Raw genomic sequence first — 18,632 nt, forward strand, 5'->3', positions numbered from 1 at the left:
TCTATTTTGTTGTAAGATGTAACTCTAAGTCCCTGGTACACACACCATACACACACACACACACACACACACACACACACACGCTCAATTCAATCCTTTCTGCAAATCTGCAAGGCAGATACTAATATTTCTATTGTACAAATGGGAAAACTGGAGAGTAGAAAGATTTTGTGACTTGCCTAAGACACACACTGAGTGCGTGGGGGAATTTCTTGATTCTTCATTGTGTCACTTTGTCTCTCTGAATTTATATTCATTTCCTGAGAGGATTGCTGTTATGCCACCCTGTGGACCTTTTCTATATTTTGGTATGTTCAGAAAATGTATCATATTTAAAAATAAAGTCCATTCTTGTAAATCAATCTCTATTAAGAAACAAGGGTATGTTCGGATGAAGAGCCACTGAAGGTCTGAGGCTTGACAAGCAAAGCTTTGGGAGCAGAAAGAGCAGTAAACTCACTCTAAAGGAATTCGGGGCCCTGGGCTTTCAAAAAAGCAGAAGGCCAGAGATGAGAAGCACATAAGAAACTGATCAGTAGACAAACTGGTAAAATGTGACCATAGTGACAGGGAGGTGGGATTGTAGCTGCGTTAATGAAGCAGGTTCTTGTCAATTTTGGGTGAATCATGCTGACAGCCAGCAGCATGCACCAAAGAGTAAATCATGCTCTCTGGAGGCCTATCACAGAAGGGATGCAACTAATGAGATTCCAGGCGTCAACTCTGATGAGGTATGGGCCAGTGCTCATCAGGAACAACTGACCTAGAAACTGATGCCAGTGTTTCAAGGGGTATCTCATAGCCAAGCCCCTACCAGTATTTTCAGCTCCAGATGAAATATGTGATTTTTCTAAGCCAACTTAGTGACAGAGCAGCCCTGACTTTTTTCCTACCATTGCTGACAGCGTTTTTTGGACATGGTCTGCTTGGGTAAGTCCTAAAATAGAGCAAAGCAAAGGTAGGCTAAATCTTCCTGGTCTTGGGCATAGCGGAGGAAATAGGAACTCCGGAGTCAGGGAGACCTAGATGCAAATTCCAGATCTTCCATTTGGTTACTGTAACATTGGGGAAGTTACTTAACTCTCTTGGTAAGTTTTCTTCATCTCTAAAATGGCACTGAGAATACTTCCTTCAAAAAGCCTAGATGACAGGCAATGGCCTGACATACAACATGTATTGAAAAACTTTGGGTCCTACTAGGCCCCTTCTAGTTAGGGACGAGAATCAGTAGATAATGTGCTGTCTCCCTTTTCCTGATTAAAACTTCCTTGCAATTCTTGCTCCCTTCCTAAAGTTGAAGATTCATTCATTCATTCATTCATTCGGCAATCAGATGTTGAACATGTACAGTGTGTCAGCAACTGAGCCAGCCATTGGGATTGTAGATAGAGAATACAGCCTCTGCTTCCACATTGCTCACTGGTCACTGCAGAACCAACGAATGACTTCAGTACAGCGTGATGAGGACGAGATGCTAGGGGAGCACGTGGGCATGTGAGGGTGATGGGTCATCTATGGAGCCTTCTGAAGTTATCCAGCTAAAGGAGGGGGAGGGGGAGGTACATTCCCTAAAAAGGGGATTGAATACAAAAATATGAAGGACTTATGTAGACAACCATGGATGGGTCTCTTTCCTATATCTTAAAGGTCATTAATAAGGTTTAAATGGCTTCCAGTAAATTAGTCAGTTCAACTCTAATCAAGGACACACATTTCCATCTAATCTCTTTTTTGTCACTCATTGCCTCCCACTCTTGGCTCCATCTACTTCTAATTAACAAAAGATTTCTGTGCTGCTTGGCTGTGTAAACTAATCAACCTCCAGGGCTGGGCCTTACAATTGCAGGCACAGTCTTAGATATTTTTCTAATCAATTTAACAATTTAACTGTTGTGGTCAGTGTTGCACTGACACAGATTTTTAACTAATATTTGTGCTAGTTAAAAAAATGTGTAAAGTTTTATTGGGTATTAACGTTTCAAAGCAGTTCTTCTATACTTTGCATACGGCCTTGAGAAAGAGTGTTATAGATTGAATAACCAAAAAGGATTATGACTCTCTTAAAATGCATGTTATCCTAAGCTTCTACTGTGTTAAAGCACAAAAGAACTAGCTTAAAATATTGTTTGAGTTTTGTTGAAAATATTCCATCAGAACAAAAGACAGAGTTCTGGACCTCTGTACTTTAGTTGGAGTGTGTGAGCTAAAATATGTAGCAGTGAACTGAAGTCATTTGCAGAGTGATCCACCTGAGAGCCCCAAATCAGTCTTCACCTACACACTTGTGATTTTTATTCTAGCTAGGAAAAAAAAAATGTTGGAAAAGACCTTTTGGACAAAAAGGTCTTTTTGTCTGTATATTACTGGAATACAATAGTCATCTTTAAAATATTATACAGGGAAATGCATGATATATAGAGGAAATTCTGAATATATTCATTTACATTACTAAAAAATAATTGATGGCTGGTGACTCAAGGTTTCAAGGAGTTGCGTATTTATCTATATAGAGCTTGGCTGTATCTATATGGTTCCCAGTGCTTCTGACATACCGGTTAGTTGCTTAGCTGGGTACAAGAGTATCAATTTCAATAAATCTAATACTTTATGACATGGGACTTAAAGGCCAGAAGCAAACGTGTAGTTTTATACTCTGTTGTTTCAAATCTCATTATTTACCAAAAACTGGAAAAAAGCCAACCAAAGTGATTATGGGGAAAAAAGGCTCTGAACCAAAAATGTTTACTTATTATTCTTAAGTGTAAGGATCACTGCAGAAAAGCTAACCCTGGTGTAAATGTATGGTTTTGAGCAAATATTGGATGTTTATATTTTGTTTATTTCAAGAGCCTCATTTAACTTGTAGTCTCCAAAAGTGTTACAGTTTGAATGTGGTATTCATCTGCAGTGCCCTGATAGATCAGAGTTGTCTTGACAACAGGAGAGCACTAAATTTATAGATGTACTTTATTTTTCCTAATCTGGTGTTGAGACTTAATGAAACTAAGAGAACAATTAGGAAGGGTCGATTTTTTTGAAAAAACTCCATAGGCTACATTTAACCACATTGATGATGGCAGGATTAGGGAACAAAACCAAAACTAAAAATTTTCTAAAGTTATTATATTTGTCAGAATTTTTGATTCTTGAGAAAGTAAATGTCTTAGTTGGATTCCATTTAATAGGAGGTTATTGGAGTGTTAATATGGAAACTGCATAGCTTTTTAAGATAAGATATGAAAAGACATTTAGAAGTACATTTAAGAAATGGCAGACCAAAGAGAAAGTGCTAGTTTGTTCATAGGAACAGTAGATATTAGATGAATTATTTGCTAAGACATTTGCAGGGAAAAGCAGGGGACAGATGCCAGCAACAGACTTGAAGTTCCCCAGAGAGGAAAAGAAGAACTATGATAGCACAGAACCAGATGATCAAGGTATTAGAATGTGAAGTCTGACAAAAGCTTCAGGCCATATGGAGCCCATCCCATAATTGTGAAATGGAAAAAGGAAGAGATAAACCTATCTCCCTATTCTTGGTTTCCAGAGAAACAAGACCTCACACTGAAGTGCTCAAATATATTTAATTTAGAACAAGAAAATCAAAGATAAATTTAGCTATGAAAACAAGATAATTTGTATTGATAATAAAACCATGCATTTTTCCAGGCAATATATTAATTAAGGTTTATTTGAAACTTATAAAATGAATCAGTAAAATGAACTCTCAGTCCAGTTTATTATGTCATCAGTGTGATTATAGTACCAATCAGTTGCCCAAAGAATTAGTGCAGAACAGTTATAGTTTATATTAGGTTATAAAAAATAATCCTTAGCATCAGAAAATACAAGCATCTCGATTTTATATGGCTCTAATGAAAAATGAAGAATAATATTGTAGGAGAGTAAGTGGAATTGGAGGAAATTTCTGAGATCCTCTGTTGAACAGGATTTATCCTTATTTCAAACACTCTCTACAGAGGTGATTTCCTAAGTTTCGTAGATTGCTGGTATTGTTGTCTAGTAGCCCAAGGAAACACAGGGCTCACCAGGTTGTGGATGCATGCGAAAGTTATGCTGGCAGTTACACCGAAGGCTCACTGAAACCCACCACTGGTTGCTTGGTCTAATTGCCAAAGTCTGAGTTCACATCCCTCCCCCTGAGTAGAGAAACATTTCCTTTTCCTGTATTCTGCTTAGGACCTTCGATTTTGCTTTTTTGCTTCTCTGAGATACCTTCCCAGGTTCCAGAATATCTCTGGGAGTCTGGGAGTTTCTCATAAGCGGTCTCTGCTTTTCATTGTGGTTTTTCTCCAGTTGCATCAGAACTGCCCCCCACTGTTGCTTACTGAAGTCTGCACTGGAGCTGCTTGCACCAGTGGGCAGCTCTGTTCATGTTCAGGGACAGGGATGGCCCCTGGATTGCCATCTCTTATTGCTCTCATCCCTCTGCTCTGGCTGAATCACAGACTCTCCCGGGTTCCACGGGGCCTCCTGCTGGGTAGTGGGTCACATTGCACTGGTTGCTGCCTCTGCCATTTGCAACTGCGTACTGCCACCGCTGCCTCTGGGTTTGTGGTCTGCACATGAACTACTTGTAATAAATAATTTTCTTGTTTTGTTGTTGTCATTGTCTTTATTTAGAGTGGCCCCACTGCAGAGTTGCTGGGATTCTAGAATTACATCTATTTCTTTCTTATTGTCCTCTCCTGCTGTAATTTGGTTCCCTTTTCTAGATTTATCTTTCCTTTACTCAACTCACCATGATATCGCAGTGTCCCCTAACACGTTAAGAGATATTTACATTTCGGTGTATTTCACTACAATTTTCACCTTTATAGACTCGACAAATATATTTTCAAGGTACTAGAAATCTTTATGAAATAGAACCTGCATTTTATTTATCTTTGTATATATCATATATTGGCCAGAATTTTATCTTAATCAATTTAATGTGCTTAATTGAGAAACCATTATCAGGTAAGGTAAGAGATACTTCAGTCACAGAAGAATTGTTATTAGACTTTAGTCTTGTTTTCAGTTTTCTCCCTTAATTTTTATTTGTCATAAATTAATTCTTATTATTTTTGGTGTAAGTTGAAAGTCCTTTGGTTAAAGTAAGTATATATTTGATCAGATGCCTCAGAATTGGGTGAAGGATTGTTTTTTTGTGGACATAATCATGCTCTATTTGTTACAGTCTCTTCATTAAGATTTAAGCTAATTCAGCTATTTGAAAATCTGTTATTTTTTCAGACATGGGGTTGTAATCATTCATGGTGTGGTTACAATCATTAGCGTGAGAAATCTTTCATTCAGCACCACTTGTGGGTTTGTCTATGTTGGTAATTGTACAAAATTCAGTTCAAACATTTCACGCAGAAGGTCCTATGACAGGTACTGGGGATTTGGAGATGTATTAAACATGATAAGGGTATGTAGGTGGTGAAGTCGGGGGGAGGGAGAGTTTTTTTCAGATGGAGGGAACGTCATGTGCAGAGAGCATCGTGAGTGGAAAATACATGGGCTGTGTGACATCAGGTGGTCAGCCACAGCTAAAGTTACAGAAATAGGGAGTTTGTTCCTCCAAACAGTATAATCTAAGATTGCCAATTGCATTGCACATACCAAGTTTCACGTCTTATAGATGATTTTTCCAAATAATTCAAGAGCAAATTCTAGGTAGTGTACACAGACGCTTAAGTAAAACTCATTTGATGACAGGAAAGCATTTTAAAGCCAAACAAAAACAAAAATATGTTCCTGATAGAATTAGGAAGATGGTGTAGGTACATTTCAAAAAGTGAAGTACTTTGTCAAGAGACTTAGTAGTGACTAAGGAAATTGTAGAATTATCATGCAATAATCAAAGCAAGGGATTCACATGATACAAGAGATCATTGTAAGAGTTATTCATATGAATGTAACACCTGGAGCTGCCACTTTTAATGATGTAGCTTCATTTGAAAATACCTGCTATCAGCATCTTTTATAAGCAAAGAAGTGCTAAAACAGCTCCCACATAATCCATGAGGGAAATTTCTATTAATGGAATGTTCGTGCTGGGAAAGGATCACAGTGATATGAAGCTATCAGAAAACCTTATGAATACTTCAACTGGGACTGCCTGAAGAGAGTATCTATCTAGTTCAATCCTTTGTTTTACAGGTAAGTAAACTAGGGTTCAGAGAGGTAAAGTGGGTTGCTCAGAGTCACACAGCTGGTTAGTAACAGAGATGGCTCTAATGTATAGTGCTTGTCTTACAGATTTTGCTCTCCCTGTCCATCCCTTTATATTAGCAAACAAAACAAAACAAAACAAAACAAAACCCTCTTTCTCTACTCTCAACACCTCTGAGTTTTTGACACATTGCAATTCTGACACAAAGTACCTGGAGTTAGCACAGGCTCCACAGGCCAAGGGTTCAGTCCTACAAGACTGAGCCCCATGTCAGATGCCTGTGGCAAGCCCCAGGTTGTCACCCATACTTCTAATCAACAAGCTGTAAATCAAGAGTTTCCATAATCCCCTCTTCAGCCTGGTTAGTTTGCTATAATGGCTCATAGAACTTAGGGAAAGTGCTATCCTTACTATTTTTGGTTTATGAAAAGGGATACAACTCAGGAATGGCCAAGTGGAAGAGAAGCATAGGACAAAGTATAGGGAAGGGGTGCAGAGCTTCCATGCTCTCTCCTGAAATCCTCCATGTGTTTATCAACCTGGTAGGTTTCTGAATCCCTTTGTTTAGGGTTTTTGTGGAATTTCCATTACATAGACGTGATTGATTAAATCATTGGCCATTGATGATGGGCAGGCCCTCTCCTGTCCTGGGGAGTCTAGGAGGTGCTGAAGGGTCTAACCCCCTAATCATTTGGTTGGTTTCTCTGGCAATCAGCCTTCATCCTCCAAAAGTCACCGCAATAATACAGACTCAGGTATTGTTGAAAGGACTTGGGCTATGAATAACAGAAGACTCCTATCCCCTCTATCATTCAGGAAATCCTAAGGGTATGAGGAACTCTCTGCCAGGAACCAGGGATGAAGAAAAAGCATATATTTCTTATTGTATCACATATTAGGTTGTTAGATAAATAGGTATTTGTGGGAGAATTAAGTGGCCTTTCCAAGTCACTTAGTTTCAGAGTAATAATTAATAATAATAATAATAAGGCAGTCCTTTTAGGTTTGCACTCTTTCTATCATATCATACCACCTTTTGTGAATAAATACATATTTTGTGATCAAGGTGATAATATGATCCAGAAATACCAAATTTCAACTAGAATGGATTTGTATTTCTTTCTGTGAAAATTAAATGATTTTGAGATATTTTGAGATAACTTTACCAGTGATGTGAATTACTTTAGCTTCCCAAAGATCAAAGGGACCTCATATTTGTTATAATGTATATGTATGACATATGCTTTAATATGACATTTAATAAACTACTCAGAGTGGGGAAAGCTCCTCAGGCTGGGTAATGCCATTGTCCTCACCTCCACTGGATCAGCAGACCATGAGTCTCCATGACTAGACAGTAAGGTCACAGGACTTCTGAGAGGGATGTGGCTTGTGAAGGGCAATTCCGTGAGATGAGGCATTTCTTCCGTATTAGCGGTCATGTCTAAGGATTTTAGATTTATGGAAACATGCAACCTTAATTATCTTACTAGGTTAAGAAGTTTGTGATTGTTACTTCAGGGAAGTTGCAATCCTTAAGAAACATCAGTACTGTGTCATGCTGGGTCCTGGATGGCTTGGAGACATTCCGTTTTGTCCACCCCACCCACTTTTGCTCAATCTCCTACACTGGGAGGCTGGAGGAGCTCATCTAGCTATGTGCTTCATTCATTGCAGTGAGACTGGTAGAAGCTATGTGCCTTTTCCAGAAACCTGAAAGTTGATATCCCAAACCAGGAAGAATCCTGGAGATAGTTATCAGGAGCCAGAGGGAAGACGCAGGAGGGGGAGAGTGGGAGTGATGGGTGATTAGGCCAGCAGAAGGCTCATTCGGATGAGTCCTGGAGTAATGGTGATGATCACCTTCAGCCGTAGACTTGGCTGAACCTACCTTATTGAAAGGGCGGCAAGGGGCAGAGCAGGTAATGAGGATGGAGTGTGGTTGCTCAGGATCCTGGGGAGAGGCAGAGGTCGGAGTCTAAGGCCTAAACCAAACACAGGGATATTAAATCCACTTGGATACTTGGGGTGGGAATGTGAGAATGCGCAGCTCCCAGCCAAGGTGGCCGGTGCAATGAGAGCAAAATCTGAGTGGAAATGCACAGGTGGGAAGAAAATTCAGACTTCTATAAGGGGTGCAGGTCTTTGGAGTAGCAATTCCCTAACCTAACTATGCATCAGAAGTTCCTTGGAATCAGGTTCCTAGGTTGGTGGTTAGGAGATGCATTCTGACTTTATCGGTTTTAGTTGAGATCAGGAATCTGTGTTATTTATTTATTTATTTATTTATTTATTTATTTATTTATTTATAAGATTTTATTTATTTATTTTAGTGAGAGATAGCGTGAGTGGGGAGAGGGGCAGAGAGAAAGGGAGAGAGAGATTCCCAAGCAGACTCTATGTCCAGTGCAGAGCCCGATGTGGGGCTTGATCCTAGGACCGTGAGATCTAGACCTGAGCCAAAAATCAAGAGTTGGACCTTTAACTGACTGAGCCATCCAGGCACCCCAGAATCTGTGTTTTTAAAAAGAATCCTGTAAGATTCTGATATGCAACTGGATTTGGGGTTACATTCCTCTGGAAATTCTTTACAGTACTAACAAAGTGATTTGATATTTAAATTTCAGTGTTTAATAAGACTTTGGAATACTTATAAGAGATTACTTTCACTTTAGCAAATGTCTTTAGTCTATATAGAGATCATAAAAATAAGAGGCAAGGCTTTCCTTTCCTACCCTTATACTCTTATGCCATTGGAAACAAATTTTCATTTGAAATAAACGTCAGTGGGATCAACACACAGATACAAAATTGAAACATAATCTCATGCCCCAGTGCTTAATGGAAATGAGTACCCACCAACTAGACTCTGGGCAGGAAGAAATAGAAGCATTGACCAGTAGTCAGAAGAAATCATTGTAGCATTTATAAAGGATGAGTGATGCCTCTTCAGAAATGTAGCACAAAATATGCCATTTGAAGGAATGCACACCCTGTTAACCTTTTTACAGTTCAAGTCATTAGAATGTGATGTTGAATATTTTCAGACATCAGAAAAGATGGATTTACCATGAGGCAGCTTTTTAGAGCAAAAAGAGCTCTTGATTTCAAGTCAAGGAATCTGGGCTCTACTCCTCAGTCAGTTACCAACCCAGTGTCCCTGAAGTAAGGAGCGGGGCTACATGTCCAAAGTTTTCCCAGATCTAATATTCTATGATATTTGTCATTGCAATTTAGGATTCTCAGACAGAAATGGGTCAGATGACTGCAGTATTATAGCGGTTGGCAGAAAAAAAATGCATCAATACAGTTTATATTCTTCCAGTAAGAGGCTACAACTAACAAGATCATTTCTGGATTTGCCTTTTTATTCCCTAAATTCTTAAAGCTCTTTTAATTAGAAAAAAACGACAAGCTGTTTTTTCCCAGCTCCTTGATCTCTTTTCTTCCTATAGACTGTCCGAACTTGTCATTCATTCATTTATTCATTCATTTAACAAATATTTATTGACATGTATTGTGTGCAAGACACTGTGATACTTAGTATGAAAAATCTACTCCAAAGGAATTTAAATATTAATAGAGATAATGAGAAATGTACAGTGTTCTAGAAAAGAAGAAACACTGTGGTAGAAAATAATGATTATCCTAAGAATTCAGCTAAGAGAGCTTATTTCTGGTGTGATTCATATTTATAGAGATGGCATGTGAGTCACAGCCTAAAGTTCAGATAGGTTTGGATGTAGAAATTTGGTGGGGAGCAGCCTTTCAAGCACAGAGAGATGAAAGAACTGGATCATATTTAGAGAACAGTGAATAATTTAGCTTGGTGTACCCGACATGTCAAGGAGATCCCTGGGAAATGAGCTGAAAACATGGGCTGGATTAGTAATGGTGAAGTGCCTCTAGTGAGGCTCACGGGTTTGGCTTTTCAGGAAGCAATTTCCTACAGATCAGGCCATTTCTGGGCTTGTTAATTTCTTATTTCTGCCTTCAGGACACCTTTGCCATTAGCTGTGATCACCACGATAGTGTGTCTATGTTTCCTCATACCTGGACTTATTTTCAGGAAGACATTTAACTGGTATCCTGGCTTTGAAACTTGGCCTTTGATATGTAAGACTGGGGTGCCAAAGGTTAGGTTCAGTCTTTCTACTTTCTTGACTGTTTTCTCTCAGGCTATAGTCTGATTTTATTAATTCTTAATCTCATCCCTTCAGTATGTCCCAAGATGGTTTGTATGTTGGAAAAAGAGACTGTTGCTCACAATACAAGAGAAAATCTAGGCCTCCTAGTAAGAAGCACTGGAGACCCTGGGTGTTCAGAGCTTCGTTTTTGTCTAACAACCTAGCATACTTACAGATCTGTGACTGTGCGAAGAGATTGCAGGTGTTTGAAGAAGTTTCACTTTAAAGAACAAACCAAACCCGATCATTAATTACATTTTAAAACCTACTTTTGTCACCGTGAGAAGAAAATTCCAAATCACTTCTTTCAATATCCAATGTCTCCTATGCTGTTTGTTATATTCCTTTGGAACCATTTTACCTACCTCTTTGAAATCTGTTAATTTCACCCCCTCAGTGACATTTGAATCTTCCATGGCATGTATTTGCTATGTTGTTTAAATATCTTCCAACAAAACTAGTAAGTGGATTTGATTTGGAGTGCAGGTGATCTAGAATGTGAGTTTTAAAAGACTGAAATTCACTACGTTGCTATGTCTAACAGCATTAAGTGTATTTGGGGCTTGTTCTGGGCAGGACTGAAGGGGGGAACTTTAACTTCTGGTTCCGTAGCCTTCTCTCTTGTCCCTTCCCTCTCTGGCCAGTGGCCCTGGGTTTTCTCTCAGAAGCAGTTTTTGCCTGTTTCCTTCAAATCCTGTGCTTTGGTAATGCTCCATTAAACTCATTCACAAAAAGGTTTAATAAGCTGGTAACTCTCAGTGGGTTTCCTTTATCAAGCTTATTTGCTTTTAACAGCTCATATAATCCTAAACCAAAGGAGTTGTTTTTTAATAGGATATGTTAGAAGTAGTGAGGTATTCCTGGCTTCTTAAAATAAATAATGGACCCTTTACTCTCTCCCAACTCAATCAAGAAGAGCCATTGTTTAATTAAGTATTTGTTTAGATGCTTCTAAAGCTCCTTGTTAGGTATTATGTTAAGTTTAGTGAAAACGCCTGATATTTTATGCCTACAAGCTTCCTGCTTCTAGTTTGCATTTAGAATGTGTTTCATTCCTCAAGTGTTTGGTGTTTTCTACTTACATCTAATGAAAATTCTGTGCTGCTGTCAAAATTCAGAAAGCGCAGTTATCATTCACTGTGGTAGGTCAGGAAAATTTAAATTGGATTTGTGCTCTTCAAAATCACAGTCTGTTTAGGCATAAGCAAATTACATGCAAATAATGTAGAAAATATCAGGTGTATTTGCTACACTTGGATATGACCTTTGGGAAAATAATATCAGAAAAGTGCCTGGCTGTATCGTAGGACCATTGGAGAGATCTGGAAGAAGAGATGGTCATACGCACATAGAAAAAGTATAATTTCTTTATGCAATTGCTCATATGAGAATTGGATTCCTTCTCTGATAAGTAAGAGGAAAAGCAAAGACGGTTAGCCCCATGAATGTGCTAATGGCAAAAGGACAAGTGACATTACCTGCCTTTAGTGTTTAAACTCATTTCTCTCATTTACCTTCCTTTAATCTTGTTAAATAAAAGAAGAGAAGAGAATTATGGGAACGCTGCTGTGTCAGGAATACCACATGCAACTTAATTTTATGATAAACTTGAGCTTACTTATGTCATTCACATCATTATTGTACTTATGGCCCAAAATGCTGCACTTTATCCTGACTTACAAGTTATGGTAAACATATTATTCTGATTTTGCTGCCTATAAAATTTGTTTGAAAGAAAAAAGGGGGGGCACCTGGGTAGCTCAGTCAGTTAAGTGTCTGCCTTCCGCTCAGGTCATGATCCCGGAGTCCCAGGATCCAGCGAGTCCCCCATCGGGCTCCCTGCTCAGTGGAGAGTCTGCTTCTCCTCCTGCCTCTGCTCCTTCCCCTGCTCATTCTCTCTCTCTCTGCCTCTCTCTGCCTCTCTCTCTCTCTCTCAGATAAATAAATAAAATTAAAAAAAAAAAAGCAGGCAAGAAGTTGCACTGTTTGGCAAGGTATTCCATGAAGACAAAGTAAATCACTATCAAAATGATATGGTTTGGGAAGTGCTAAGTAAAGGTCTCTCCATCTCAAAAAAGAGCCCCCCTTTTTGACTTAAAGTTATACTATATGCTAAAATATCCCTCACACTAGTGCTTCTTCAGGTAGATTTCATAGTATGTGACCCATCAGTGCTCAGGTGCTGAGGACACCATACAGATAAACTATGAGGAGGTAGGGCTGGGTGGTAGTGTGTTGGGATCATACGGTTAGGTGTGGATTTTAGAGAATTGAGCGCGGCCAGGGTGCCAGCAGAGGTGCCAATGGGGGCACTTATGTAGCTAGGGGAAAAACAAGGGGAAAGAACTCCAAGGAAGAGGAGTGCTAGAATGAGGAGATGGGGAATCCAAGTTTCATCAAATCTTTTCATATTGAGGGAGATTACTTTTACATCTAGTGTTATTCATTTTATCCATTTGATTTTAACTTGTCAGAAGTCACCATGAAGACATTTGGTTGGGAAAAATGATGTATTGAAACACATTTTAGCTTCATTTTTTTAGCTATAGAAACATGGTTCTTCTTTGTGTCAAATTTATGTCCCTGGGCATTTCTTTCCCTCAAAATACATGGATGCAAATCAGGGAGAAGTGAGTTTAAATACTGGCATTGCTACTTAGGAGTAAAGTGATCTTGGGCAAGTGAAATAATTGCATTGACCCTCCATTTCTCCTTTGTGAAATAGAGACAATAACCTTGATGAAATTTTTGAGGAGAAATATGGTGATATCTGTATCTCATCTGGTCGAGTGCTGACACACGTAAATGTTCAATATTTGCTAGCATCTTTATTATGGATACAGGTACCTCTCTGCTGACACATTCTGACAATTCTTTCTTTCTGGAAGTAAGCCTGTTGGTCAGATTTAACACACATAAATGAAATTTCATTTCTCTACAACTGTGAAATCGGAATCATTGGCCTGTGTCACCTTTTTCCCCTAAAAGGTACAAATATGTGCATAATTAACTTGATGTCAAATAAGTGGGTTAAGAGAATCTTAGTCTAACTTTTTTATGTCAAGAAATTTAAAGATTCTGTGTTTGAAAACTAATGTGGCTCTTTGTGCTCATAATGAAATGCACACTAGTCTTGTTTCTCCCTGGCATCTTGGATGGGGACCCCTGCTTACTTTGGCAGACCTCTATGTGTAAAAAGCTATCTTCAAAATATAGAGCATGCTGAGCTGATAGATGCTCTGGGATCTGATGTTTTCAAAATGGATAAAACTAGTTATTCAGAAACTTGAAAATAGAAATACAAACTTTTTAATAATATTAACATAATTAATAACCCCAGTGTAACCCTCATGATTCATTATATGTCATAAATTCCTTTGCATATCTTATGGATAACTCAACTTTTTCAGTGTGGTTTCTTCTATTATGTATCTCAGTAAGTGTGATTCTCATTTTTTTGCAATTACCACAATATCCTAAGTTGATGTTTCCACTCTTATTTTGCATGTTCTCCTCTCCTTAATCCAAACTCAACTGTAGATTTCTCAAATCCAAAGTTTCCTAAGAGAACTGGGAAGTATAGTTAAAGGTCATAAGTCATTGGTCCCGGCACAGCAGGCTAAAGGTATGATAGAAAGTATGTGCTATGGGGCACCTGGGTGGCTCAGTTTGTTAAGCATCCGTCTTTGGTTCAGGTCATGATTCCAGGGTCCTGGGATCGAGCCCTGCAAGGGGCTCCCTGCTCAGCAGGAAGCCTGCTTCTCCCTCTCCCACTCCCTCTGCTTGTGTTCCCTCTTTCACTGTCTCTCTCTGTCAAATAAATAAATAAAATCTTAAAAAAATACGTGTTATTTGAACTTAGTGTATTGTGTTCAAATTGGATAAATGTTTTTTTTTTTTTGAGAGAGAGAGAGAGAGAGTTGGGGGAGGGGCAGAAGAAGAGAAACTTCGAGCAGAGTCCCTGCTGAGCATGGAGCCAGACGTGGGGCCAATCCCACGACCCATGAGATCATGACCTGAGCCAAAACAAGAGTCAGATGCCCAACCGACTGAGCTACCCAGGCCCCCCCCTGGATTTACCTTCTTTTAACTTTAAGACTTTGGCACTCATCAAGAGATGAGTCATTCTTATAATGGAAGGAACCCAAGCTAGAGAAGGGGAACTATGGGTCCTGCTCTTATCCAGCTCATCATCTGACAGTCTTACCGAGAAACTAAGTTGAAATTGCACATAGATTTTCCTTGTTAGTACACAGCTAACAACAAAGATTTCAACTTATCAGACTGTAATTGATAAATATTAAAAAACTGGATTATTGCTTCAGGCACATCCTTCTAAAGAAGCTCTTGTCTGCTGTACTGTCACATTTTAAAACTGACCTCAGTTAATAGTTCAGGGTACCTTTTTTTTCCCCATGGCCTTTCTTTTGACTTCTTCTAGTGCTTTCCCCAATTAGCACATTACCTAATTTATACTGGTCACTTTTTAAAAAAGTATTTGTTGAATAAGTATATGTTTATATATCATTGAATTGCAAAGAGCTTATTGAATCCTTCATTGTCTAATCTAGGAAGGGAGTACATAGCTTGACTAACTTGATATAGGAAGATAACCCAGAGCTTTCAGAATCAGGGGCACCTAGATTTGAATCTCTTTTATCATGCACTAGCTGGAAAAATAAAGTAGCTTTCTGAGCCATATATATATATATTTTTTTTTTCAGGTAAAATCCATGTGCTTTCTATCACATAGGATTTCTGCGTAGAGGAAGAGTGAGAGAAAAACATTCTCCCAGTCAGCTTCCTAGAGGAAAATACAGGGTACACTCTAATGGGGAAATGAGGGAAGAGACTATTTTACAAGGTTAAAGGATATCTACACCCAGTCTTATGAAGCATCCTGGGGCTAGCAACAGCGGGGAGACATTGCTATACCTAGTTCTGAAGGAATGAGGAGAGTAGAGTTTGCAGAACCCGGAGATAGCGTTGTGCTGTAGGAGAGAGGCATCTGAAGCTGTGGCCTGTGGTAGAGGGATATAGCTAGACCATAGCCAGGCAGGGAGTGAGATTAGGGAATAAATATCCTGACTTCTCTTTATTCCCACTCTCCCATTGCCTGCTACTGCCTCTGATTGGCCAAGTCTCATACCAGTCTGCTCTGGGGAACAGAGCAGGGTAGAAAGAAAGATCTTTCTCTCTACTCTCTCTTTCTCCCTACTCTCTCTCTTTTGATCTATGGATCCATCATGAACATAGTGCTTGCTATATAACACACAGGGTAACCATATAACTTACTGCCTAAATTGCAACATTTCTGAGAGCAAAAAGGGACAGTACTATTAATAATTGCATTGGGACAACAGGTATAGAACAGATTTGTGCCAGGCAAATCAGGGCTTATTGTTACCTTACTAACAGAGCATAATAAGCCTAGGTAAATGTGAATTTCCTTCCCTTCCTTTAATGCCTTTTTCAAGTTCTTTCCTCCTGTAATAGAGTAATGTGGGTATTTTGAGAAAGAAGATTGGATTATTTTAATAAAGCAATCTAGACTCATCTCCCTGTGGCAGGCTTTCCAAAGTTAGTAATTATTACTGAGTTCCTTGCTAAAATCTGCCAGAAGAATGAGAAGGATTTAGGTTATTCTTTAAACCTAAAACCTGATTATCTTGTTTAGTAGTTTCTCCCACCTTAGAAACCTTGTTTGAACACTAAAGACAGTAGAGGCAACAGAGAGTCTCTTACTCAATAAATGGAATATACATACTATGCACAGGGGAATTTGGTGAGCTATTTATTCTTCTCGGGCACAGCGTTGCTGTCTTACTTATATCTTAAAACCAATTACCGTACATGTTGGTTGCTTTGATTTGGAAGACACCTGTGATTAATATTTTTAGAAGGAGTAAATATTGGTTGATTGAACAGGAGTGGTTTTCAATGTCATTATATATAACACAGAACAAGAAAAGGGAGAATACTAATGAATGCAGGGAATTAAGGAGATCAACAAACATTTCAGCATATGCTGATAGGTACATATAAGTTCAGACAAAAATAATTTTAGTTAAGCCAAGAACTGTCAATGTAATCAAATATTATGGAGTGGATTTGTAACAAAAGAAGCTCTAATTGTGAAAATTTTGTGTGGTTTACCTCTTATATGCTGGAATTTTTCACAACATAACTGGGAAATAAATAACCTTGGCTATTTCTGCTTATCGATATTTCACCTTTTATCCTTTTTTTTTTTTTACCCTGTTTGTGACAGCTATGTCAACATCAGTGCCCTGATGCTTCCCTTTGAGGTTTCCTGGGGTCATGTGCAGCCTGGGCGTGAACCCACCTCTGGTGCTCTTGCTCCTAGCTTACTGACTTTCTTGAAAACATTACCTTTGCCCAGCTTGGATGGATCTCTGTTCTCATAAGCTCTTGCATTGCTTCTTTGCCATACATCCATATTTGAATAAGGTCTCCTCAAGGAGTGACATATTCCTTTTCTCCAGAGACTTCTTTTTAGTTAACAATTGGGAGAGTCACTTGACTGTGACTCTAATGGATTGGGGTGACATCTGGCTCACTCAGCCCTAGTGTTTTTCCAACCCTATTGGAAGATAGCATGTATTCCTTAAGGAGGATGCCTTCTAACTTTTCAGTGAGGGTTGCTTTTTTTTTAATTAAACATTTTATTGGTAAGCAAATATTCAGTCTTGTCATTCAACCTGTTCTGTGCCATCAATGAAGTCTTAATTCTCTAGAGTTAAGGTGTCCTGGCCTTGCATTATAGAAAATTGTTCAACTGGGGGCACATACAACAATATTCTAGAGGCAGGATTTTGTATTCCATAATTGATATCATGTTATCAGAAAGTTTCCTAAACCAATGTGGTCACAGCCTCAATGAAGGCCCAAGCCTAGATTACAGGCTCACTAGTTTTTCATGATATGTTTATGCAAGGGTTTGTAGTTTTTGTGAGTTCTTTCTGGAACTTTTTTGAGGTAGCCCCCACAAAAAAGAACCAAGGAATTTTCACAACTTGACCATACTTGTTAAAATCATATGTAATTATAAGAAAAAGATCTTTGCTGCCAAATACATGTTTTTAAGTTGAAAAGTAGAAATTAACATTTTTTTATCCACTACGATTATCATATAAAGGTAGAGCAAAATTTCATAAATAAATTGGTTGACTAATTTATTTATTTGTTCACCAAATGCTTCCTGAGTCCTATTACACACCAGTGTTCTTCTACACACAAGGGTACCATGACAAGTAAGATGGGCACATTCTCTAATCTGGTTGTTTATGTTTTTATTAGGGAAGACAGGCAGTAAACAACTACAAAACAAGTAAATAGATAAACCAACAGAAAGTAGCAATGCTATGTCAAGATTACTATGCTTGAGTAACAGAGTGGCTGCTCTTTAGGTTAAAGATGGTCTTTTAGAGGGGGTTACTTTCAAATCTAGGTTTGAGTGACAAGGTGCATCAGCAAAGCAAATATCTGGGGACATGCCATTCCAGTCAACAGGAATAGTGGGCACAGAGGCCCTGAGGCCAGAACTAGGTTGGCACATTCCGGGCACTGGAAGAAGGGCAGGGGAGCTGGAGTGAGCAAGAAGGAGAGTATGAGAAGTTGTTAGGAAGGGCTTGCAATGTCCTATTGGTGCTTGTAAGCGAGTAAGAGGAGTTCAGATTTTATGCTAAGTTGCTATGGGATATAATGGAGGGGGTTACATAAGCGTGACATGATATGATGAGCATATTTAAAAAAAATATTCTGGCTGCTTGGTAGAGAATTAACCACCATAAGGAAGCAAGGGTGAAAGCCCGGAGACCACCGAAAAGTTATTGTGCCACCAGTGAGAGCTGACAGTGGCTTGTACTAGGGTGCTGGTGACAGGGATGGAGGGAAATAGGCGGAAAGGAGAAAAGTCTTGTTTTGTGGATATTTGCCTTTCGAATATGGCCTACATGATATAATAGTCAATGACTTAGCATCAGAAGATTGTTTCTTTCTGATTATTAGAACAAGACTTCCTAGGAAAGAACTCAAGAAGGATTTATATGTGCCTTTGCCATACAACCTCGTTCTTCCTTGGTTTTCTTGGCCTCTCATCTAAAATACTGATACTTGAACTTTCTCATGTAATAGTGTAGGAAAATCCCCCATAGTTGCCTCTCAATATGCTCCTATTGAAGGAATGCTTTGTGTTAGCCTGACTCCCTGCATCATTTGTGTACATGTGTAGTTTATAGATT

The 18,632-nt window shown here is 38.8% G+C and overlaps 1 protein-coding gene across 1 annotated transcript in view; it reads left to right on the top strand.

Annotated features, from left to right (window-relative positions):
- Nucleotides 1–1,342: 1,342 nt before the first annotated feature.
- Nucleotides 1,343–18,632, top strand: part of NXPH1 (neurexophilin 1) — a 60,823-nt gene continuing 43,533 nt past the window's right edge. The window contains exons 1-2 of the mRNA XM_088018364.1: nt 1,343–1,494; nt 5,257–5,434. Of these exons, the coding sequence (XP_087874490.1) occupies nt 1,343–1,494; nt 5,257–5,434 (330 nt within the window). The remainder of the gene's footprint in view (nt 1,495–5,256; nt 5,435–18,632) is intronic.

This window comes from Eumetopias jubatus, unplaced genomic scaffold (genome assembly GCF_037043125.1).
Source record: "Eumetopias jubatus isolate StellerSeaLion01/CBP00866 unplaced genomic scaffold, mEumJub1_p1.0 scaffold_14, whole genome shotgun sequence".
Classification (NCBI taxonomy): domain Eukaryota; kingdom Metazoa; phylum Chordata; class Mammalia; order Carnivora; family Otariidae; genus Eumetopias; species Eumetopias jubatus.